General features: G+C 41.3%; 1 protein-coding gene across 34 annotated transcripts in view; it reads left to right on the plus strand.

The window, feature by feature from the left end:
- Window positions 1–14,134: 14,134 nt before the first annotated feature.
- Window positions 14,135–25,779, plus strand: part of MADD (MAP kinase activating death domain) — a 57,197-nt gene continuing 45,552 nt past the window's right edge. For all 34 annotated transcript variants that reach the window (XM_054400432.1, XM_054400431.1, XM_054400434.1 and 31 more), the window contains exons 1-8: window positions 14,135–14,196; window positions 15,696–16,310; window positions 19,001–19,304; window positions 19,643–19,774; window positions 20,981–21,094; window positions 21,748–21,828; window positions 24,696–24,874; window positions 25,467–25,702. In XM_054400432.1, the coding sequence (XP_054256407.1) occupies window positions 14,135–14,196; window positions 15,696–16,310; window positions 19,001–19,304; window positions 19,643–19,774; window positions 20,981–21,094; window positions 21,748–21,828; window positions 24,696–24,874; window positions 25,467–25,702 (1,723 nt within the window). The remainder of the gene's footprint in view (window positions 14,197–15,695; window positions 16,311–19,000; window positions 19,305–19,642; window positions 19,775–20,980; window positions 21,095–21,747; window positions 21,829–24,695; window positions 24,875–25,466; window positions 25,703–25,779) is intronic.

The following is a 25,779-nucleotide window of genomic DNA, read 5'->3' on the forward strand; positions in this document are numbered from 1 at the left end:
TCCGGGAAGCGGAGCGGCCGAGAGGTGCTCCATCCTTCTGGGGCTCTGGCTCCGCAGGTGCGCGGCGCTGCTGGCTTCGATGGTCCGCTGCTCGGCGCGGCTGCTCCTGGCTGTCGTCTTGGGGCTCTGCCCTCAGCCGGTGTCCCCAGGTGGGAACGGGCAGTAGCCCCTGGGGAGGTCGGTTGCGTGTTTCCAGCGGAACAGGGGACGGTGGGACCTGGGGTTGGCCGACCCTAGAAATGGCGGCGTGGCTGGCCGGAGAGGGGGCTCGGCGGCGGAGGATGTGAGGGAGCGGAGCCGGCCGCCGCCCTCCCGCGCAGCGGGGATCCCGGCGGGCAGGTCCGAGCCGGGCCTCCCAGCGGCTTTTCCTGTCTCCCTGCTGAGGTTAAACGGGCAGGAGTTAGGGCAGGTAGAAGGGAGGCGCAGGGCGGTCCGATCCCCTTTGAAGAGGTGTACACCTTTGTGAGAGGATTGCTGCAGTAATGTGACTGGGAAGGTGCTTTTATTCCTTGGTTTGTAAACAGCAGATCCTGTTACTCCCCGAGACAATAGAATAGGAAATCCACTTTAGACCAGGGAGTTTTTATGATGTAGCCTGTAAATCGAGGGCATTTTCCTTTTAGAAATGGGTGTCACCATCGTTCGGCATTGCTCACTTTTATTTTCATGTGAAGGAGGGGAAGAGGGCTTGGTTTACATTACTGTTTGCACTGGAGAAATGGTATGCCTTGGAGGAAACAGATATTTTTTTTGTCTTCATTCTCTCCCTTTTTTCTTGAACTTGCCCATATACCACAGTATATAATAGACATACATGAAATAACATACATTATCAATGTACAGCCCCATGGAGATGAGGTAGAACTGTGAAGCTGACAGTATGTTGTGCTTTCCCTAGGCGAGCCAGCCATTTTCTCTATGTTCTGTGCAACTCTGGGTCAGCATTTCTCTTGGTGTGCTCTCAAGTGTCCTTGCTGTGCTCTTTGCGGCATCACTTACTTGCAAAAAAGGATGTTACTGGTAGACAGAAGCAAGGGGAGGGAAGACAAATTATGGCTTCTAGAGGGTCACATAACCAAACCAATGTCATCCGAATAAGCTGGTTTTTTTGACGGACTTTCTGTTCCTTGAACTGTGGGAACTGTGTTGGATGGGCACAAGAAGCACTTGCTGCTTTCAGCACTAATGAAAATCTGCAATCCTGACACATCAGAGAGAGCACCTCATAAGACAGCTGAAATGCAGGTTTTGCAGGATCCATTTTGGCAATCCCCTCATGGCCTATTATATAATACTGATTGGTCATTCCAGCTATAAAATAGTTCTTTTGCTGTACTTTTTTGTTGTTAGATAATACACATCTCTTGGACCCAATTTAATATACCCTGAAATTAATTATGCAGTCATGCTGTGTGTTTAATAAAATGCAAGGTCATCAACAAGTCTCTAAGATAATTTTGTTTGGAAAATAACATAGTCTCCTCCACACTAAAAGATCTTGTACATGCTTATCCAGTGGTGCTGCCATTGTATTTCAAGTCTGGACTTTTTTTTTAATTAAATTAACAGCTTTCAAGCTGTAAGCTTCAGAGTCTTACTGCATTGGTTTCCACACCACTACTATTTTTAAAACAGTTCTTGTTTTACTGGGTGAGCAAAAAGAGAACGATGACCGCGTTCAAACTACATTGTCTGTACAAAATGGCCAAGATATATTTTCATTATGTATGTGTTGTGTGCCAAAGCCATGAATGGTGGTGAACCAAAGGCTGTGTAGTAACTGGTAAAGAAAAATATGTCTTCTAGTTCAAAGTTTTCTTGGAGAAACTCAATGTAAATGTTCTAGAGGACAAACTTCTTTTTCAACCATGATACCCTTCAGAAAGCCGACAGAGTCTGTAACTAACGAAGTCCAACCTCAGTCTGTTTCAGAAGGATTTTGGAGACAGAGAAATAGAAGATTGAAGGATTTTTAACACTAAGCCTTACTCATCTATCCAAAATGGCTTTTTAGTGCATTAGTATTGATGGTTAAGTGGAAATGGTAGAGGCATCAGTGCAGCTCAGGTCTTACTAAAATACTTACTCATATCATCTTCCTAAATTTATGTTTGCTTTGATGTTATCTGGCTTAGGGTGAGTAGCACAGAGCCTCACCATTTATATATATGTATTTCCCCCCCCCCCCCCCATCTCAAACCATATTAAATATCCAAGTTATATATAGACAGGATATACTAGACCTGCTTCTGGAAAGATGTTCAGTTTGGTCTATTTAACATCTTTTTCTGATGAGTCATCTGAAAACCCAAATATTTATGAATATTTCTGGTATTTAATTAGCAAGTCAGAAGTGCTGCTGAATTCTAAAAGAACGTATTTCTTAACAGTTTTTAATTTACAGCACATGAGCTGATAGATTTTCTCTGATGCTTCTTCCCAGATACATTTGTTAGAAAAATGATTTTTTTTTTAAACAAGCAACACCACCCAAAAAACCCAAAAGCAACAACAAAGAAACCCCAACCCAAGCAAAAACAATGAAACAACCACCAAACCACTGTTAAAGATCTGGTGCATGGGAAGGGATAACAGTGATGTAAAATTTAGTGATTTGTCTGTTATGTCATGGTGTGAATTTTAACTAGGTGGGTAATGCTATCACAGTCACAAGGTGGACATTGATACTTTTTTGTTAAAACCAAGTCGAGTTGAATCTTTCATTTATTTTCCATTGGAAGGAATTAGAGTCAGGCAGTGCATATGTTACAACCCAGATTAATTGCTGCAAAGGTCCTTTGGATGTATTGTACCTGCGTTAGGATATACTGCATTACATGTCCAGGCAGTCCTATCCGTAGCAGGAAAGCTTTGATGTAGTTACTCAATGCACTAGTAGAGCATACCCAATACCGGGACTGACTGGGGATTTGCAGCAATAAGGAAAGGATGTAGAAGCCGGAGTGAAAGAACTTGATATGCAAGATTGATATCACTTACTCAGTTTAAACGATCTCCATCTATTTCAAGGTATAAATTTTTGTGAAGGAAAGGCATTGCAAGTGAGACAGTGAAATAAAAATGAGCAGCATGAGGCATGAGTTAGAAGGCAATGTTGGTTTTTTTTTTTAGTGGGATAATCTGTTATACTGTGGAATAGTGTTGACATTTCTTTTGATGATGGAAGGGTTTGTTGATTTTCCTTCTCCACCTCATGCTATGAAACACTGTTTCAATGACCCACTCTCTATAACTGAGCCTGTATAGTTCACCTGGTCCTTGCTCTGTTGTCTGAGCTAGAAGATCATTGTAGAGTGATTAGATTCTCTGTCACTGCAGGCCTTTAAACCTGTCATAACCATATGAAAATGACTGTTGATGATTGAGAAACATGCTCCTGATTGGTCTCTTGGAATTAGAATAAGCAACTGAACCCCCAAACTCCACAAAACCCCGAAGAAATTGTCCACATACTGCCAGGACCTCTAAAATCTCTCTTCCAGGGAACTCACAAATGGGGAGGCTGTGCCTCTTGGTGCCTGGAAACCAATGAATTGTGAGAAGTTGTTTGCTTTTAACCACTGCGACTGGCAGGGTACTTGCACTCATTTTAAAAGTAAGAAGTGCTGTTTGCATATGCCTAAATTACCTATACTGAGGCAGTTCTCATTCTGTTTTCCTAGGCACTGTGGTTAAATAAGAAACTGTTCTGTTTCCAGGTCCCAGTACATGTATGGAGGAGGCAGGAACGAAGTTTCATGTTTTTCTGTTTCGTCCACAGCATTCAGTATTCACAGCAGCACAGCCCTCAAAAAGGGGTGATCATCATATTGCCTTTGATGTATCCTCCAGTGTGTGTCAAATCTCTCCATGTCCTGTTCTTTGTAACTAAATTTCTAAATAGCTGTCCTGAGTTACGTTTATGAGAAGAGGAAGTCAGCCTTGTTTTTTGTAACACAGGACAAAGATACCCAGATTGACGGTAATGTGTCTGATGTCCTCAAGGAATCGTGTGTTATTTTTATGAGCAGGACAGCCTTTGTTTTCTTAATTTATTCCTTTTCTTTGCGACATCTGCAAGTTCATTGCCATCCCTTTATATTCCAACTAAATTTCCCACCATCAGTATCAAATGTTTGATTGTCTTCTTGTCCACAGTTTTGACACCAGCTTCCTTGGATCTCCACTCGTCCGAGTATGTCGTACTTGCTCTGGGAAGGCACTTGTGGCAGGAAATGGGGGGTTCTGCCTCAGCCTGTTCACATCTCATCAGATAGCAGGAGTGTTCTTTGTGATAAAGATGATTAAGACTCAAACCTACTATTCACCAAAATTGCATCACTTGTGAACACTGAGTGGCTCAGCTGCAATGTCTATTTCTGTTTCCACTTGACAGAGGTTAAACTGCATTATACTGGGCGTGCTTGTTCTGCCCTCTAGGCCACCTTGTCTCTCCCTTCTTTCTCTCTTTAGTGTTTAGCATGTGTTGTGTGACTTTGCTGTGGTGACTGCTGATGTCTAGAAGGTTGTCTAAGGACCCCTTGTTCTGTCACTCACTGGCCCTAATGGTTGCTTGAGGCGGTTCCTACCCATTCTTCACTCTGAGCTTGCTTCCCCCAATGTTTACATGTGGATGAGTCTGCCAGATTCACGCTTCTCACATTCCACAGCTCTAGCAGAGAGAAAATGGGTTTTTCTCTTTGATTTCCTCTCAGTTTTGACCAGCTGGTACTATGGTTTATCACCAAATTTAAAGTAGGATTGGTTGGAGAGTAGGAATGTCTGATCTTCCACACTATGGATGAAGAGAAGGGTAAGGCATGTGGAGGGAAAGAGCAGCAAGGCAGGTGGCACACACAGGGAGAGAGGTTGAGTGTTTCTAAGACAAGACAAAACAGATGTGAACCTCTGAGTACCAGTTCTGTACTCCTAATAACAGCCAAATAACTGGTTTAATTCAACTACTTTACTTTCCAGTTGTCATTATCCTGAGCAATGTTTCAGTGTTTCTGTGCTGTGAGTGTTCTTCTTGTCTGCCTTATAAATGGCTGGAATTTATTGTTGGAATCCCAGTGAGCCTGTCATTTGTCCCTGGGTGGATGATCTCCAGGAAAGAGTCGAATGTGCCAGTATTTGATGGTTATGATGCCACCTGTTAAACGATTAGGTGAATAGCTTAAAACCCATGTGAGAAGAGAAACCACTAGCTAGTGCTGCACTCTTCACTGTGTCTTTTCTATCTGCTGTCCTTTTGTACAATCCTCTTCTCTGATTTCCATGGCTGAGGGAAGAGCTATGGCAAGGGAGAGCACTGAATAATTTAGCAGCTGTAGCTGCATCCAGCAGCTCTCTCAATTTAAACATCACATGCATCTTTATTTTTTTTTTAATGGCTGTGCATTTGCAGGGTTAGCTTTTGGGAAAAAATTATGGGCACCCATGTTATGGGAATGTGCAAAGGGCTGGGAATGGAACTGTCTCAGAATACATCTGGTTGGAAGAGACCTCAAAGATCATCCAGTCCAACCCTCAGCCCAGCACTGAAGGGTCAATACTAAACCATGTCCCTAAGCGCGTGTCCACACACTGCTTGAACACCTTCAGGGATGGTGATTCCACTACTGCCCAGGGCAGACCATTCCAATGTTTGATAATCCTCTCTGTGAAGAAATATTTACTAGTATCCAGTCTCAACCTCCCTTGATGCATCTTGAAACCATTTCCTCTAGTGCTGTCACTTGACACCAAGGAGAAAAGACTACCCCCTCCTTGCTCCAGCCTTCCTTCAGGTAGAGAGCAATGAGGTCTCCCTTCAGACTCCTCCAGACTGGACAACCCCAGCTCCCTCAGACACTCCTCAGCCATGTGCCCAAGGCCCTTCACGAGCCTCATTGCCCTTCTCTAGTCATGATCCAGCACCTCAACGTGCTTTTTGTAGTGAGGGGCCCAGAACTGAACAGAATACTTGAGGTGTGGCCTCACCAGTGCTGAGTACAGGGGGATGATGCTGCTGGCTGCCATATTTCTAATACAAGCCAGGATGCCCTTGGCTTTCATGGGTGTTGGGGTCTAGATTGTGCTCAAAAGCATCAAGAAAGTTTCTCAGCTCAAAACTTGAGCTGAAAACAGTTCTGTTTTGGGAAAGAATATACCGCCAGAGGGATGTTGCACAATCAGGGGAGAAAAAGTACAGACTTGAATAGAGTGAAATAAAATTAATCACTTAAATAATATAAAATTCAACAGTGTATAGCAGGAGAACTGGCTGGAGAGAGGTGTTTTATGCTGAAATTTGTGTTCTATGAGAAGAGAGTGAGTGGTGTGAGGGGTTACAGGGAGGATAATGAGAGAGGTGTTCAGGCAGCAGAGTTAGGTCTTTAGCCTAAATGGAAGTGTGGAAAATGAACTGGTGCTGAAGCTAAAATCTGTCAGCTCCTTCCCACTGGCAAGTAGAGTACTTGTAGAAATACAAGTAAAAGTGTGTGCTTCTCCTGTATTAGTTTAGTGTTGATGGTTTTCCTCAGGAGTGTAGTAGGAAAAAATGACTAACAGTATTTGCGTACTGTTCTTTCCCACACGCTTATCTCTCATAGATCATTCAAGATCTTGGTCTTGATTTTTCTTTCTTATTTTCTTTTAAACAATTAACAGATGAATGTCCTAACTGCATGGTTTTCAATCATCAGGGCCACTGGGATCCTGGGGTGCATCAAGAAAAGCATATCCTGCAGGTCTTGGGAGGTTCTCCTGCTCTATTCTGCCCTGGTCAGACCACACCTATAATGCTCTACCCAATTTTGGGCTCTCCAATTCAAAAGGCAGGGACCTACTGGAGAGAGTCCAACATAGAGCAATGAGGATGATTAAGGGACTTGAACATCTCTCCTATGAAGAAAGACTGAGAGGACTGGGGCTGTTTAGTCTGGAGAAGGCTGAGGGGATCTTATTAATGTCTATAAATATCTGAGGGGTGGGTGTCAAGATGAAGGTTACATTCTCTTTTCGGTGATGCCTAGCAACAGGAAAAGGAGCAATGGATATAAGCTGGAACACAGGAAGTTCCATCTCAACATGAGGAGAAACTTCCTTACTGTGGGGGTGATGGAGCACTGGAATAGGCTGCTCAGAGAGGTTGTGGAGTCTCCTTCTCTGGAGACTTTCAAAACTCATCTGGATGCATTCCTCTGTGGTCTGCCCTTGGTGATTCTGCTTTGGCAGGGGAATTGGACTCAATCTCTGGATGTCCCTTCCCACCTCTAATGTTTTATGATTCTATGATCTGATGGGTACAACTCCATACTGTGGGGCAGGAACTGGCAGGTACTGCTGGGACCACTCCTTTGCATTTGCTACTGCCTGCAAGTTCCTGTGAGGATTGCATCTCTGCCTTGGCACACTTTGTACATCCTTTTGCACAAGATTAAAGGAGCAGCTGTAATGAATGTCTGTAGAAGCATCCTACGTGTCTGCATGAGCAGATTTTGTCAGCTGCTGTTGGTAGTCATCTTTCCATGAGCACGAACGACTTCTGATATTTGTAGTATTAATAGATATGGAAAACCTCAGTGACTCTGACGTGTTTAATGTGTTGCAGATATTATGCTGTCATCTAGCTCGGGGACCTGCAGGTGCCAGGAGGGCTGTGTTTCAGCATTGCCTCCAGGCAGCCCTTGTGCCTGGGTGAAGCTTGTTTATATAGTGTGGGCAGTGCTAGGAGCTTTGTGGAGGAGCGGAGGGGGTGGAGCACTGCAGCTGCTCTATAAATAGCCCCAGCAGGCTAAGATCTAGGGACTAAAGATTGAGTTGCTATGGAGATTGATCTGAATCAGATTACCTGTGGGTCTGTTTTCACAGCATGTGCATGTGTGATGTCTGTGTGGTCTTGCATGTACAGGAGGCTGCTTTAGCTTAAGCCGTGGTGAGAGAGGAGGCAAGGCTAAAGGACCATTGTATGACAAGGACGTGGAAATCTGTCAGTACAGCAGCTGAGAACCTGAATCAGTCCAGCTTCACTCTGTGATGGTTCAAAAATGTTCTTGTCTGTGTGGCATGACCCTTCTGTTTGTGAACTGATTTTGGTCATGTTCAGTCTGTTGGTCAGTATCTGTGTCCATGCTATCTCCATCTTGCTCTAGAAAACTGATATGGAGACTGAAGATACTTGGCTATGTCAGTACTGTTTTCAAAGGGCAAAGAAATAATATAATTCTGTGGTAGGAAAGAAAGAACTCTTTAAATTACTATTATTCTTCAGAGGGGCTTCTGAGGATCCCTTATTACTGAAATCTGTTTTCACAATTCATTCTTTCATTTAATCTGGTTTATTCTCTTCCACTGGAGCTTTATGCATAGTTGTAAAGTACACACAGTTGGGGATGCATCTCGTACTGACTCAATTGATGCATGTGCTCCAGGGAGGATGCTTTTAGAATCTGCCTGCAGTGCTGTTCTTTGCTGGGTGATTTCTTATGCTTGCAACTATCCCTAGGCATTTTGGCACAACCACACCTATGCTATAGACTAACCATACTAGATAAATTTGCCGTTGTCTGTTTCAGGCATGCTTGAAATGCCTTTTTTTTTTTTTTTGACTCCCCCTGTGCCAAGGTGCTAGTACCTTTCAGGAGTCGCAGCATTGGCAGGCACTGCTGCCTTGCCAAGGTGAATGGTAACACACAAAGCAGCTTCACCAGTATAACAAGTCCATCCAGGTCTGACTTTGGCAATTATTCTATGTTCTGTCAAGCTGTGGAGAAGGGAGGGTGTTCTCAACTCATCTGTGCTGTCGTCTGTGTTTCTTGTGTTAGCAGAACCACTGTAGTATCCAGATAATAGACATAATGGGCTTCCTATCGTGTTGTGTATTTTTAAATACAAAACTACTCTCAGTGTTTGATGTTAGTATGGCTGCTAAGCAGGGAAAGTGTGAAATAGTTCATGTGAAACGGGGACCTCTTGTTTGCTGCTTTAAAAGCTTAGTACAGGCAAAAATCATATGTGCTCCACCCAGACATTATGGCTAGAACTGCCTGAAATATACTTGGAAAAAGAAGTAACCAAAATTTCAGTGGTGAAGATTCCGTAAAGATTGTTAAAATGTCTCAAGACAGGTGAGAGCTACCATGAGCAGTTCATACTGTGCTTGAAGCTGGCTTGATTCCAGTTCTACAGTGAGTTAATTCAGGTTCATGGCCACACAGGTGAGGCTGCCTGGTCCTGAGGTACTTACACCTTTTTCTCATAGTTTAACAGTTTGCTGTCCCAGCATAATTGAGGTGAGGAATGTGAGGAAATGAAATATAAATCAACCAGAAACTGGGTATTCAAACACCTGACCCTCTTTGTGTTTGTTTCAGCTTTCATTTTAGTCCAATTAGTATGGACCTTGAGGACACAGTAAACAATGCACTTTAAGTTGGGCTTGGTGGCTCTAGGTCTGAACTGAGTACAGACTGTCTTAGCTGAGAATAAGTAGAATTTCAGGATGTTCCAAGGGCATTCTAGAACTGAAAATTCAGTTTATTTTGGACATGGCTGGAAATCTGGTCTTTCATGATGTGAGATTTCAGTGAACTTGAATTCATATAGCTCATGTCCTGTAATTCTTGCTTTCTTCTTTGTGACTTCAGCTTTTGTTTTTTTTTTTTTTCTCTTAGAAATTAATATCCCACTGTATGCTTTTCACTTGGTTAAGCTGATTGTATGATCCTGACTTATTCTGTTCTAAAGGTATCCATGCACTGGTGAATTGTGCGGTATATTCCTGCTACCAGATAAAAGCCAGAGATAATGGAAGGAGAAGTCTTTCTGGTACCATCCTAAACTAGGAAGAGTTGCAAGGAAAGCAGGGCTTAATGTCTGTCTGTTGGAAAATAATCTGCTGTCTTTGTATAATATTTTTTTCAAGTGCTGATTATCCTACAGCTGAATGTAAGGCTAGCCTATCAAATCTGGAGGAAAATTACTCTAAGTGAGCTAAGCTGGCTTGATATTTTTTTGTGTTCAAGTTATTCTTTTAATTGAATTACTTAGTTCCTCTAGCATGGTTTCTAGAAAGAAGAGACACTTTTAAAAAGGCTGAAAACTCCAAGGCGTAGATAAGACAGGGGTGCTGCTCACAATTCATGTCTCTTGGGACTAATGCTGAGTATCGGTCTGACAGATGATCTAAACTGAAAAAATGTCTGCTGCAGTTCATTCACCCTGCGGTATCTGTTCTGTGGTGTGGTGCTTTTCCTGAGTGTGTGTGACTTGTATTTCTGGGAGGACTTTAAAGTGCAAAACATCATGCAGATTATCCTCTAAGAAGGAGGGCTGCAACCTAAAATGTGGGTGTTTGGGGGAGGTTTGAAACGTAGAGTAGTGACAGTAATAGAAGAGTTGTTTTGAACACTCTTTTTTGACTTGAGTTACTGGTAGGCCATGGGTTAGTGCTGGCTCTGGCTGTCATCTTTGTCTCAAGGCTACTGTGCCAATTTCTACTAGTTTGTTAGTATTGCTGACAGCTTGTACAGTATGTGGGTAGTGTTAGTTCTCACCAACCTGTTCACCATCCATATGAGTGCTTGTTTAAATTATGATGTTCTCTTATGTGTGATGTGTATGTGCAATATGTTTCCATGGTGGCCTTCATTTCTTTGCTCCTTCTTTTGAATTGAAATTTCTTTTCAAGCATTGCTTTGAGGATTCAGTCTTCAAAGGTCTGATTTTAGAATTTTGCAAGCAGAAAGCACACTGCAGGAGACCTTCTCAGAAAAAGCTGCAACCTAGAGTTAAAGCAGCTTGAGAGAGAGAGGAGGCCATCAATGTCAAAACCTCTACTGTCTCAGAGTCAAGATAATCTTACTGTTCAGGTCCAAATGCCACCATGAAAGAGAAGTGGAAGTACCTCTCAATTTTTTTTATCTCTTTCTGTTTTCATGTACTCAGTCTATAAAATCCAGGAGCTAGAGGGAGAATGCTAGCAATCTCAGAAATAAACTATTTTTATTACCTATAGAGGAAATGTCATCTCTAGTTCTGTGGTCATATTATGTTCAGTCAAATTTCCCAGATACCCTTAGCACTTGCTCCTGCCTCTTCCACAAAAGCAGCATGGGAGGAGAAGGGAGGGCGTTCGTTTTAGTCCATATCAGTTCTACAATCTGGTTCACCATGTAATTGTACGAGCACGTCCCCAGAGAAGGCTATGTAACTGGCAGGAAAGCAAGCTTTTGGGAAGATAGAGCAAGCAAGGCAGGACTGTAATGCCTGTTTGTGTTGGTTTGAACAGATCATGAACTGTGGTGTGTGATTCCAGACAGGAATGGGAAGATGAGTTCCAGCAGATGTTGTCCTGATAGTCTTTAATTGGTGTCATCAGACATAACTAAACCTCTGAAGAAGCAAGTGAATCAATAGTGGAAGGCAAAAAATCACAACTTGTTTCTAGTTCTTCTACCTGTTGATGCAATCCAACAAAACTTCATCTTCCAAAATAAAGCCTTTGTCCTCTGATATCTCACTGTAGCTGTAGCCCTATTAAGAATAAGTAACCAAGTAAAGGAGACTTTAGAAGCCCTTTGCAGAGTATCTGCATCAGTCTCATCTCCCTGCATGGCAGCAGCAATCAGAAATCTTGGAAAGCAGACACATCTTTCTTTACAAAAAAGAACCTGACAGAAACCTTGATGTATGGCATCACTAGGATACAGCTTCAGACATTCCAAGGACCTGTGTGTGTTTCTTGTACTGGTCTGCTTGGATGCCTTTTTGAAAATTTTATAGTTTGATGGAGATCTTGCTATTGCATTCTTCACTAGCTCCTTTGGAGACCTGAGAGAAAAATGTGTAATGAATTGCAGTCATTAGAGATGTTCTCCAGGCTAGAGAACAGGAGAAAAACCACAGAGTATGGACAAGTTACTGAAAGGTAAGCTAAGGCTGTGGTCTTGTACCCTCACAGTTACCCTGCAGTCATTGCATGTTTTTATTCCATTGTAAATGCAGTTTACTTTGTCTGCCTTCACTGAGGGGGAGGCTAATCTCTGTAATACAGGAAGAATGTATGTGTGGTTACCACTGAGTAGTGGAAGTTCCTTAAAGTCATACTTGTGGTACCTTAATCCTATGTCCATATCTGTAGCCACAGTGAGTTCCTGAAAGAGTTCTGGGTAAAGCTAATGAGGAAATAAAAGATGAAGTAGTTCTTCAAACTCAGGGTAAAAAGATCCACTTGATCATCTCAACTTCATCTTGTTCCTCTCAAGTTTATCTACACCAAGATATTCGCAAGATATGTTGTTTTAAGAACTGTTGAAGCACAGATTCTACAATGTTTTCAATAATGTCATTAAAACGAAGAAGCAGGAGCTTCCTGTGTCTGTATTTCCTCTGTCATTCAGAGAAGATAATTTATAAAAGTATTGCTGGTAATTCGTAGTGCTATGGAAACCTACAGTGACTGCAATTGAAGATCTACAAAAACCATGCCACAAAGTCTTACCAAATGTGGAGTTTTGTGTGTGAGGGTTCAAGTTTCTTTTGGTTAATTATTCTAGAGTTAATACTGATTGGTACAATTTCCTTTTTAGATAAATTGTGTGCATGCTCTTTTTGTGTTTGTGTTCTTTCTGGGATTTAGAAGGTTAATGAATAAAAATCCCCAGCTCTTTATCTGAACTAATAAGGGCTGGGAAAAAAAGCAAATATGTTGCTAGATTTGAATGTAATTGAGAGATGCTAACAGTTACTGTGCCCTTAACTAGCTCCTGGTTGTGAAGTGATGAAAGAAACATCAAGAAAATTACCTAATTTTGCTGAGATTTACGGGTTGTTAGTGAATCTGTCACACTTAGATAACAAATAAAATCTGAACTGTATGTTGAAGAACTGAAGCATTTTAGTACAATAATAATAATAATAATTCTCTGAACTCTGTGATGGTCTTAGACTGTAAACACGACCCAAAATAGAAACCTTTCTTTGAGTATGCCACAAAAGGAAATCAGTTCAATTTTTTTAAAAATCATAAACCGGCTTTATTAATGGGTTCATTGGGATGCACAGGAAACATGTAATACAGTTTGAGCATCTCTGGTTTTAGAGTTTCCAAGAAATTTCTGTTTTTGAAAATTCCAGTTTACAAATGTAGGTAGGGAACACTGTAATATGAAGCTTTTCAGATTTTATTTTATTTTTATCCCCCTCTCCTGCATTCAGGGAAGTATTAATGGTGAGATTGGAAAGAACGATTTTATGGTGCCTACTGAATTCTGGATGTGTATTAAGCATAGTTGTGACAAATAGTAGTGCTGCAGTAAAATGCCAGTTGTGCCAAGAGATTTTTTTCTAAAATGAGCAAAAAAATAGCTCTAGGAGGTATGGGTATCAAGAATAGATGTGAAGATGCACACAATGAAATGAATTGCTAATACTAAGTGAAAGAAACAGTATGGTTTACCGCAAGTACTCCTGTTGTTGCAAGCTGCAGTTCTGTAGAAATGCAGTTCAGTATTTTCACAGAAAAACCATCGCTGGGGATTGTGGAGTTTCTTCCTCTAGGCCACAGCCAGGTTTCAGAGGGTGAGGTGTATGATAACAAGTCAGACTGATCTTGGTATTGCCCCTTCTTTAGTTACTTTGTTTATCAGACAACAGAAGATCAGCTTTTTTCTTTCAGTCATGTTTAGCCGCACGGAATTGCCAGTTAAAGCTCTTTTCCCCAGCACTGTAGGAATCCCAGAGATTTGCTTAAACAATACTTTTGCGTCAACTCTTTGCAAGTGATATGCTTCTTTTTGTTGATGTGGTCTTTCTTGAGATCTTTTTGTACTTTTTGTACTATTTGCCTTTGTGGACAAGTGTTTGTGGTTTTATAGTCATGAAGAGGGAGATCTGTGGTTGGCGATGGACTGCACAGACTGCTGAGGCTTTTTAGGAGTGTAATTAAGGTCCTGAAGTTGCTTATATGTATTTGGTATTCCTGATTGTGCCTTTCACACTTTCGCTTTTCTTAATCTTAGGTTGGACTTGTCAGACACTTCTAAGCAGATTCTGTTCCCCAAGGCAGTTGGTCACAGCTGCCTGGATAACTGACTACTGGATCGATGAACAGAAAGTCATTGAGATGACATAGGGAGGGGCATCAAGGACAATGGTGCAGAAAAAGAAAATCTGCCCTCGGTTACTCGACTATCTTGTGATCATTGGAGCCAGGTAATGTAAAAGAGGCTCAGCACTACTGCTTGTGCATTAGCCTGACATCCATTGATGAAGCCTTGCTTGGTGCTGGGAAAGTGCTGTCTGGAGTGTGTGCAGAATGCAACCATGATGGGAGCATCTATTTGGGCCATGGTACTTTTTGAGAGATACTAGTGCAGCCAGAGTTTTTTAACTTGTGATATTCAGACTCCTTTTCAAGAGTCTTCAAAGGGTGACTAAGAAAGGACAATTTATATGTCTGTCTGGTAGCCTGTGTGTCCAAACTGCTTTGCTTCTATTAGCATCATGATAGAGGGATTCACAAATTGAAAATACGGAAAACCACATGCAAGTAAAATTCTGGTTTGGGGTTATTTTTCTAGGTTTTGGAGTGTAGTCTGTAAACACAATTAAAAAACCAAAATCTGGAACTTGCCTTACTTGGCTGTTTCTCTGTCTAATACTCATTTATCCCCATAGGAATGGCATGAATGTTGTTGTGTTTTGTTTTTTTTTTCCAAGTCTTCTTGACTGTTAATAGACAAAATGTTATGCTTATTAATGCATATATGAAATGTGAGGTTGATATGGGTGTTTGTCAAATACAGAGGTGCTCAGTAAATGCTGTTTTTTAATTATTCAGAGTTTGTGCAGTAACATTGTGACAATCTTTTTACTTCTGCAAGTCTATTTTACTTTCATTTCTAAATATCAATAGTAAATGACGAACATCCTATTACTACTTGTCTGGGTTTTCTTTCCTCTCAAATAAGAGAAAAGCAAGCACCATCTGTGAAATGGGTAAATCTAAAGTATCAAGTTGAGAAAACATCTCATATGAAACCATAGGAGAGTGATGGAGGAGCCAGGTCTCCTACATCACATGTAAAAGCATACTAAATATTACTTACTTTAGAAAATGATGAGCAATCAGACAATGTAGCAAAAGTGATCAAACCACAGGGAGGTTCTTCTGGGCACATAGTTTTATTCCTTCACTATGTGGTTCTCATACTATTTTTTTCTTCATGGAAAAGTAGTGGTAGGAAGATAGTTAATACCTTGAAAGAATTTGTTCTTACAGTGGAAAATTAGTCATAAACAGTATTGCCTTTCTGTTTGTGTGCCGTTAGTGATTAGTGGCTTACCAAAGGCTGGTGAGCCACAGTGTTAAGTAGGTCAGGAAATGACTACCCATTTCTTACAGCAAATTAGATTTCAAATCCAACCTGAAAATGCAACACAGAAATTTGTATACTTATGGTTGCTAGAAGTTTTTAATGAAAATTTTACAGGATGAGGTCCTTATCATTCCACTATTTATCTGAGTTCTTTCCTACTAAATTCTTGGGTTTCCCAGTTAGGACTTGATACTGGATTTTCTCTTATTTTGTTTTATCTGGTTCATGAATGGTTGAAATCCATAGGGTTTCCGTTTGGCTGTATATTTGGATAGATTTTTATTGGCCTAAATCAACTATGCATGGTTTTTTTTTTGTTTGCTCTTTCTGTAGGCAGCCAAGTAGTGATAGTGTTGCTCAGACTCCTGAACTGCTGAGACGTTACCCTCTAGAAGACCACGTGGACTTCCCTCTGCCACCTGATGTTGTGTTCTTCTGCCAACCAGAAGGATGTCTGAGCGTGCGGCAAAAACGCATGAGCTTCCGTGACGACACTTCCTTCGTCTTTACGCTCACGGACAAGGATACAGGCGTGATTCGCTATGGAATCTGTGTCAACTTCTACCGCTCCTTCCAGAAGCGAGTACCCAAGGAGAAGGCTGAAGGCACAGGGAGTCATCGAGCTCGGGATGGACAGAAAGTCCCCAAATCTGGGGATGCATCTGTACCCCAAGAGGAAGCGGGCACTGAGAGTTCAGAGAGTGGTTCTTCACTGCAGGCTCCAAGTACGGAGTCTACACCAGATGTGAATCGATCACCGTGCAGTAAGCGTCTAGCCAAAGGCAGCCATCGCTCTCGGAACAGCACTCTGACTTCTCTGTGCATCCTTAGTCATTATCCCTTCTTTTCCACCTTTCGTGAATGTCTGTACACCCTCAAGAGACTTGTGGACTGCTGTAGTGAGAGATTGTTGGGCAAGAAGTTGGGGATTCCTCGTGGGGTGCAGAGGTATGTTAAGGGGGAAGAAACAACTTTTTCCTGACATGGTCTGTATTGGGGGCTGCAATTGCGTGCATGGCAGATTGTGGTGACAGGTGTGATTGCAGAAGCAGCCAAACACCAATGGTTGACCTTTTCTGTTTTAACTAAGGATCACAGTAAGAAAAGGAAATTTTGGGGATGATCCCTTTGAAAGTCCTCCGTCTGATTCTGTAACCTGGTATGACTTTTCATTTTTGGTATCTTAAGGAGGCACTAGTCTGCTAATAACTAACTGAGCTAAATATTAGTAAATATTTAAATATAACTAAATATTTTCTGAAGATTAGCACTGGTGCTGTTATTGTTGCTTTGACGTATAAGCTTCATGGCAGTGTACATCAGGACTGATTCTCTGGCAAGTTAGAAACAGCCAAAAATAACAGAGAATTTCCACTTGGGGCAAGAGGGAAATGATGAAATTGTGCTTAATGAGCTTATGAGCCAATCTGAACTTTAGCAGGGGAGAGGAAAGACTGGAGAAGCAGGAACAGCTGAAAGAACGCAAAGTACAGTATTTGAACGGAAGAGGGAGGAGAGTTAGAAGACAAAGGAGTTGTCTAGGAAGCATATGGGAATGGGGGTTGATAACAGCAAATTGACAGGAACTTGGTGTAGTTTTAGGGCAATGCAGTAATCCTGCATGTCTGCTATTATATTGACTATGTAACAAAAGCTGTTGCACTGTAGGATGCAGAAAGAACAATGTCTTAATGTATTTCAGTCATAGATGTATGTCGGTGCTGTTGGCCTGACACCTACATTCCAGGATGATATTTTCCTTTCCAATATACTAAATGAAAAGAAAAAATACAAAATTCATCTCTGGAGAAGGAGGGGATTATCTCAGTAGTAAGTGGGGTTGAGTAAGAGAGGTAGCTCACAATGTAAATTAAGTAGTTTTGCACACTCTGAAGTAAACATGTCAAAAGCAAAACAAAATGACCGGACATCTGTAATTTTCATCTTTATAAGCTCTTCACTTTTTGTGTGGAAGGGGACATCGGTCCAGTCGCCTGCTTCTTGGGTTGCTGCCTTGGAATAGTTCTGGGAGAGTGTCCGGATTTTATAACTGACTCCTGCATTATCACCTGAATCCACTGACTGTTGGGCAAAGAATGTTTCTGACAGAGCAAAAATTTTTTTTTTCTCTCCAATGGAACTATGAATTAAAGGAGCTTATTTTGTCACTTGGTTTAGCCTGATAATATCTGAGGAAGAGAAAGCTAAATTTGATGATTTTCCTCAAGTCTGTGAGCTCATCTTATTTTTGAAAGAAGTGCTAAAGTACTCCAGTGTTTGAATGGCATGTGGTATTGGAAAAAATTGCTCTTGTTGGACGTAATTCTTTAAGAGAACATCTGAGTGACGAATGAGGAAGGCAAGAGAAAGAATGCGGAGCGTACGTCTCTGGGAAAAGGCAAGCAGCAGGTTTGAATTACCATGTGCTTTGCAAGCCATGACTGGAAAAGCAGAATAGTTTTGAAGTGGTGGCAGAACAAAAAAAAGGTGAAACTGAATCCACGAACAGCTTGCAAAAGGTTGAAGGTGCCTGTTAACAACCTAATGTCCTGTGATTTACAAGTGTCTGAAGGAAGCATGGAGGATGAGAAGCATCTTTGTTCCTCAGAGGTGTTATCACTTACTCAGCATGATCTCAAATTGCATTTCTTTTGACCCCTCCAGATTTCTCTAAATTTTTTCCTTTATGAAGCTTCCAGTGTCATCATTTTTTCAATTTTTTTTTGTTTTGAGTTGTGAATTTTAAAGTAGAACCCACAATTTAAACCTGTGTCATTCTAAAGGGTCTACTACAGTAAATTAAGATATTTTTCAGAGGGAAGTTTTCTGCAGAATGGCTACAGCAGACTTGCAGCTTTCACTCTGCTACAACATTAAGGGCTGCACAAGTCACTTTGCTCCCCTTGTCAGGCCCATTTTCCAGTTCTGAAGCTCTGAAGGCCCTGAGCAATGCTGTACATGCATTTTGGCTAGCTTCTCTGTGAGCTACAATGTTGTAGATTACTAGCTTAAGGCATGGAAAAATTGCTGTTTATTTTGCTGAAATATCTAAATGCATTCTAGACAGCATTCAGAAATTTATGTTCTCAGAAATATATCCACTTCAGCCATGGATTATTGAGCTCTTAGAATGATACAATGCAGTTTATAATAGCATGAAAAAGACTATTTTATCATACCAGAACATTTCGAAAAACTTAGTGTGGCATATCTTTATTATCTCAGGTTTAGCTCCTATTCTTGCCAAGGTTTATAGGGCTGCTGGAAACAGAACCCTACAGTCGATCAGTCTGCTACAATTCTGGCTGAGGTATGAGAGTATCCTAGGAGAATGCTGAATTTCAAGCTCCAGAGCAACGAGAGATCTTCAGAGATCTGGACCTAACAACCTTTTAAATGAGTGAATGAACTCTCAGGTGGGAGTGACATACTTGTGTTGAGTCCTGCCACAGAGAGATTTATACTTCCCCACAGTGTTGTTTCAGTAAGCTTAAAATCCTTCCTTCCCTTCCTTTCTGTGACCCAATGTTCTGTATCTTTTAATTTTTGGTGGGTTTTCTCTTTCCCTGGAAAAGCCCTACAGAATGGTTGTCCAGTGCAGCTCTTGCAGTGTTAACCTTGGTGTTCTTCCTGTACAGGGATACAATGTGGCGGATTTTCACAGGCTCCCTGCTGGTGGAAGAGAAGTCCAGTGCATTGCTACATGACTTGCGGGAGATTGAGGCCTGGATATACCGGCTGCTCCGTTCACCCATGCCTGTTGCTGGTCAGAAGCGGGTGGATGTTGAAGTCTTGCCACATGAGTTGCAGCCAGCTTTGACCTTTGCTCTTCCTGATCCGTCCCGCTTCAACTTGGTGGATTTTCCGTTACACCTGCCTTTGGAGTTGTTGGGAGTGGATGCCTGCCTGCAGGTGCTGACCTGCATCCTTCTGGAGCACAAGGTAAGAAGGGAATAGTTGATCTTTGATAGGTATGTAGGAAGCTCTGCCCTCTTCAAAACCAGGGTAGGCTGCATGTGTATAACATCTGTGTCCTGTACTGTCTGGAATCAAGTTATCTGTGGGGTGGAAGGATTAGCTCCTTCTGAGGTTCCTGTTTTGAAAAGATGTGCTCTCACTTAGAAACACCCAAAGCTCCTTTTCAGACAGGTTAATGGAGAGCCATTGTGTTCATAGCTATCAAATCAGAGGCCTACAGGCTGTAATCTTTGTATATCCCTGGAGGGAGCATTAGAAATGAATGGCTGCTGCAGTTCTAATGCGAGTTTCTTTGGTTGCAGGTTGTATTACAGTCCCGAGATTATAATGCACTCTCAATGTCTGTGATGGCCTTTGTGGCTATGATCTACCCTTTAGAGTACATGTTCCCAGTGATCCCTCTGCTTCCCACCTGCATGGCCTCTGCAGAACAGGTACTTATTTTTTCCTTTTTTAGTCTTTTGGAAAGAACGTTTCTGTGATGTCTGAAACATACAGAAGTAGTCTGTTTTCTTCCTTGCTGCTTTTTCAGGGATCACAATAAAGTTTGTCTTGCAAAGAACATTCCTTGAGCAGCACTATTTAAATTTTAGGTAACACCACTTTTTTAGACTCTCTTCGAAGCATGCTTAATGAATAGTATGATTCAAAGCAGAAGTTCACAAACAATGGACTGAAAAGCCATAGATCCACAATATTATGAACAGTATTTACCTCCAGTGCTCCCCACAGTTGAACATTAAGGTTTGCTGAAGAGGGTCCAGAGTAGTATTCAAGGATGCTTGAGAGCTCTTGATTCAGAGTTCAGAAACTATTTCCTGCAATTTGTTCTCCTCAAAAATGTGAAGTGTTGAGTTACTTCAGGTGGGAGCCTGGGTTTTGCCAATAATCGGCTCGTTAGTTTGCTTGGAAAGATAGAATTCCAGCCATCTTCAGCACTACCCTGCACCTGATACCACAGGTTTATTGTTGTATTGCCCCTCAGAGGTGACCAACTATTCTAGATTTAAAGAATAAAGTAGCCTCCCAAGACACTGGTCTCAAGCTGCTCCATGCCTTATTCATTTAAACATTTCCCCCCTGCTGATTCCCTTATCAGAAGCAACCTGAATTTCCCCTTAGGTTTGTCATGTTCTTTTGGAAAAGTGGAATTCCTTCTTCTTCCAGAGACCTTACAAAGTTGAAACCAAATTACTATTACAAGCACTTGAATGAATACATCTATATTTACAATCCATGTTTACAATGGCAAAGAATCAGTTTAAGGGAGTGTATTAATTTGTGACATGTTGCTGCTCTGAACTTTTTTTTTTTTTTTTTTTTGGTCTTGTCTCATTATAGATGTGGAACAAACTAGCTCATTTTTTTTCCAGAAATTACCTCCCTGAGGAAGGATGGGGGAATGAGAAGCAAAAATTGAAACTCTCTGAGCAGGAACTTTTTTTCTTTGCCTTTTTTTTTTTCTTCTCTATTGTATGAAATGAAATTAATTACTTATAAGTAATTTAAGTCACTACATATCGCTTACAGTGCTTTGCTTGTTAGCCCCTCTGCTATAAACAAGCTGTAGTTAAATATTTGGGAGGAGCATGGTGATATGAAATGCAGATCTTGTCCTTATTGAAGGCTCTCTCCCTCAGTTGCTTCTAGCCCCTACACCTTATATCATTGGTGTTCCAGCAAGTTTCTTCCTTTACAAATTGGATTTTAAGATGCCTGATGATGTGTGGCTTATTGACCTGGATACCAACAGGGTAAGTGGTGCCTGTAAGGACTTGTGGCTTTGTTTCTAGGGAACTGTGCATTTTTATTAATGTACTCACTAAGAATTTAAGAATGCCTGCCCTCAATCTACCTTTGCCACTCATCTTGAACTTTAGGATTGTGTTCTTTGTTGTGTCTCAGGGTCCCCATTTCTTTTGCTCATAAGATATTCTTTTTTCAGTCATCATTAGAAGATAAATCCTCAAAAAAAATGGTAAAACTGTCTTCTTGAGTAATTGCCACCCTGTACCTTAGAACCCTGCCTAAGAAATCCAATCTGATAAGAGCCTTCCAGCAGCATTGATTGTCACGGTTCAAATGGGACTGTGTATCCTGTTTTTTACAGGAGCATGAGCAAGAGAAATATGTGTAACATCTTCTACATGGTGGAAATTGTAAAGGATGAGTGTAGGTTCATTCAAACTTTTTTTTTTGTTTTGTTTTGTTTTTTCTATAGAAAGGATAAAAGTAACTTCTCCGTTATTTGTGATATTGTAAACAATAACAGCCATACAGAGGTGAAAATCAAAGTACTGGTACAGGTGTCTGTGTGTGGAGGTTGTTTATTAATTATTTTACTTTATGGTTTTTATCTCTGGAGAGGTGAAGATTCAGGAGATTCTGTTGCTGTACTTAATTCCAGGTGATTGTTCCCACAAATGCAGAATCCTTGCCAGCACTGCCAGAACCAGAAGCTTCAGAGCTGAAAAAGCATCTGAAACAGGTAATAAGCATTTTGGGAAAAAGGACTTTGAATTTAGTAGAATTTAGCAGATGTAGTCTTGCACAGCAAGAATGCAAGTCAGCAAATGTGAAGTAAAATGTGTTAAAAGCAGAGGTGTATCCAGGCACATGGATGTGAAAATGTATCAGACTACTATAATATGCTTGTTTAAGAAAGTGCCCCTTGGTTAGTCATGGAGAGGTCTCCTTCTCTGAAGGAGGGCTAGTGAGTAGAGTGGCTAATTAAATAAAGTTTATAGGGATGTCTTTTGACATCTTTGAGCTCTGTGGCTTTCTAACATTGTCTTCTCCCAGCTGAGCTAAATCTGAGACTTTCATGGTTTTTGATCTTTCTGTATGTCCTGGGTTTGGCTAGGATAAGGTTAATTTTCTTCTCAAGAAGTTGAGAAGCCATACCCAGGATAGTCAGCTGAACCAGCCGGGGCGGGGTATACCATACCTTGTCACATCCCCTATATAAGAGAGGGCAGGGCAGGGTGCTGGGTGAATGTGTCACATTTTATATTACTAATTTTATGTATAGCTACTTCACTATTCCTGTTGTTCGTTTGTTCTTTGTGTTGTTCTACTAAACCCTCAGCCACAGAGTTTTGCATTTTGCTCCAAATTTCTCCTACGGAGGGAGGGGATAGAAGAGGTCAGTTGTATGGGGCTTGGCTGCAGCTGGGACTAAACCCACAAAACTGTACTTTCTCCAGAGGACTTTACTGTAATTTTTGTTGCCTGATTCAGGATTTTTCTGTCTCTGCTGCTTCCACCTTTGTCATTTGGAGGGGACTAGGCGTGTTCTGTCACTCCATATAGCTGGCCAGTTAGAACATCCCCCGTGTTAGAATGCAGTAGTATTTTGAGCTTGAAAACCAGTATCAACTGATACAGTTGCTAAGCGGTAGGTAGTCAGTTGCTGCTTTTCTGTCTCAATGGAGAGAGTTAATCTGTCAGAGTGAGTGTTCACTGAGGCTTAACTGCACTGAGGAAATTAACTGCAGTTAATGTCTTAGCCAGGTGAGGGATAATTTGAAATGCTCCTGGAAACAACAGATTATTTCCGGGTTTTACTGTTGCTTGGGGCCAACTTTTTCCAGCTGATGCAGAACATTCCAGATTCCTCCTTTACATTTGCTTTGTGGCCTTTAAACTCCGACTTGATCCATCAAGCTATGACCATCTCTGTTTCCCCCCCATTCACAGATCTGTGTGTGAGGTCTCAGTCTCTTCTCTCAGGTCCTGCTAAGCCATTAATCAGCTTGGGTCATCCTGGCTGATCATGTCAAGCAGGTTTTATCTCTTTATTTCTGTTTTTCTTATGCATGCTGCATGCAGTATCTAAAGGTAAAGTGTGTTGCTAGTGTGATGAGGTCTGCCCTTTATCAGCTCTCATGGACTAGGAGAGCAAAGTATGCAACCTCTATGATAACCCAGTACCTGCTGTCGGCACAGATGGAAGTGATACATTGCTCAGAGTTTTGTTAGATCCACCTTCCTCTCACTTCTGCCTCACCCCCTTGCAATTTCAGGCACTATTAAGCAAAACTCTTACTAGGGCAAAGTTGAATATCAGATCAACAAATTTCAAATTTATTGAAGGCATATTTAAAAATTCTCGTAGTGGTCACTCAAATTCAGATTTACATCAGTATGTACTCCTGTAGGCATTATCAAGAAGAGTTGACCATTGGCAAAGGGGAAGGAGTGCCGTACAAAGTAGATGAGACTAAATTGTAGCTCACATCACTGAAGCTAACACTGTGGGTCTTAGTGTCAAAGAACAAGATTCTACTACAGTAGAAAGTTCTTAGCTGCATCAATAAGGACAGCAGCATTTCTGCTTTCCAAGGTGGCCAAATGTGAATGTAAGGGGGTGGGGCAGTTTGACCTCTCTTTCCAAGACGTGCCTATTTTGTGGACCTTTTTATTTCCTGTCATTTGTGGTATTTGGTAGTAATAGATTTTTTTTTTCCCTTCCATCTGTTTCTCTGTGGTCATATGTTCGTCTTGGCTCTGATGGGCTGCTGATGTTATCATATGATCTTCCATCTTGCCTCCAGTGTCTGATTAGCATGACTGCAATCACTCAGAAACAGCTGCTCACTCCTGACAACAAGGTTCTTTATTTTATTGTTTTCCCCTCAATTTTTCATTTTACACTTTGTATGTTTTGTTGGTCTCATTTTTGTGTTCATTTTATGTATTTATTCATTTTTTAAATTAAGGGGTGAAGACTCAGTGGGCAAATAGGAGAAATGAGGAAGATGTAGGATAGGTCTGAGTTCCCAGGACTGATTTACAGCTTGTGCTGCTCCAGTGCATATCCTTGAAGATATTATGAGGGTTGAAGAAGATAGTAGGTTTATGGAGAGATGAAGACCTCATTCAGATGGGAAGTGGAGATTTGTAGAGTGACAGGCAGATGCCTATGTTGTCCTGGGATATCAAACTCGCTGGTTGAATGGCCAAATTGCAAGGCAAATTTCAAGGCCTCTGGGTCCTAAGATGTATTCAAATTATACGTGGGAAAGACTCTACAATGAGTTGTACAAAGTGGCATAGTATACTAGTGGTTCAGTTTGGGCTATCTCTTTTCATGTTATGAATGATCTAGTGAAGTGGACTTCTCTGCTACCCCTGGGATGGCTCCAAGACTGTTTCTGCATTGAGATCGTTTTGACAATCCACATAAAGGAGGACCTGGAGATATTTTTGACTCAGAGTAGGAAATGCTTTAAGACATACTAATGGAGCATGCACAATTACTGCAATTGCCTGGAGGACAGGGTAGCTCTGATCTCTCTTGTTCTTTTAATAGCGTTCCTTGCTGAATGTGTGCATAATGTTGTCCTTCATCAGGCACTGGCCAGTATGAGTCTGAATACTCAGCCCATTCTTAATCTAGAGAAGTTCCATGAGGGGCAGGAGGTGCCGCTACTGCTGGGAAAACCACAGAATGATTTGCAGTCTACTCCTTCTACAGAATTCAACCCTCTGATCTATGGCAATGATGTAGACTCAGTGGATGTGGCCACCAGGTGAGGCTGAACAGAAAGGTAGTCTTGAGTCTTCATAAAGTGTTCTTGAACACAGCACAGACACTTCTGTGGATCCTGTTGTAGAAGCAACATCTTCCAGGTCTTATTGCAGGTTCTACTTTATATCATGGGAAAAAAATACCAAAGAGCAGAAATTAGTCTTTATCTCAAATCTATTAACTACATGAACTATTTATCTTGAGGGAGTGCTTTGTTTCTTGCATTTTCCTGTAGATCATCTTCCTTACTTGTACTTGTCAGTCTGATATTGTACCTTTAGGCTTAATCACAAGTCTTAAAACACAAAAAAAGCTGGAGAGTTAGTTATCATGTCAGCTAGCATGTATGAGAGTGATGTCCCTCACTGAGTGGGTCTTGGTGTTGAGATGGTAAAGTGAACCAAAGTGATTTCTTGAGGCTTGGGGTTTTTTCTTTTCTTTATTTAAAAATGACTGTTTTCTAAGATGTTATTTTTGTACCTGTTTACTGTTATTTAGAGGCTTGAAGTGCTACCTACTGCATACGTTTTAAAGGCTTTCTGTCTTCTGTTGTGTTTGGTGTTTTTATCTGATTGTCTTCTGTTTCTTTTCAGGGTTGCTATGGTGAGATTCTTCAACTCACCAAATGTTTTACAAGGTTTCCAGATGCATACTCGCACTCTTCGTCTCTTCCCACGACCAGTGGTGGCATTCCAGGCAAATTCTTTTCTTGCCTCTAGACCGAAGCAGACACCTTTTGCAGATAAGCTTTCCAGGACTCAGGCAGTAGAATATTTTGGAGAATGGTCACTCAACCCTACTAACTATGCCTTCCAAAGAATTCATAACAGTAAGTTTTGGTCTTGCCTTTCCTGCACTTAAAAAGCAGAGATTCTAGGGAAGGACACAGTTTTAACCCATATTGTT

This window comes from Indicator indicator, chromosome 4 (assembly GCF_027791375.1).
Source record: "Indicator indicator isolate 239-I01 chromosome 4, UM_Iind_1.1, whole genome shotgun sequence".
Classification (NCBI taxonomy): Eukaryota; Metazoa; Chordata; class Aves; order Piciformes; family Indicatoridae; genus Indicator; species Indicator indicator.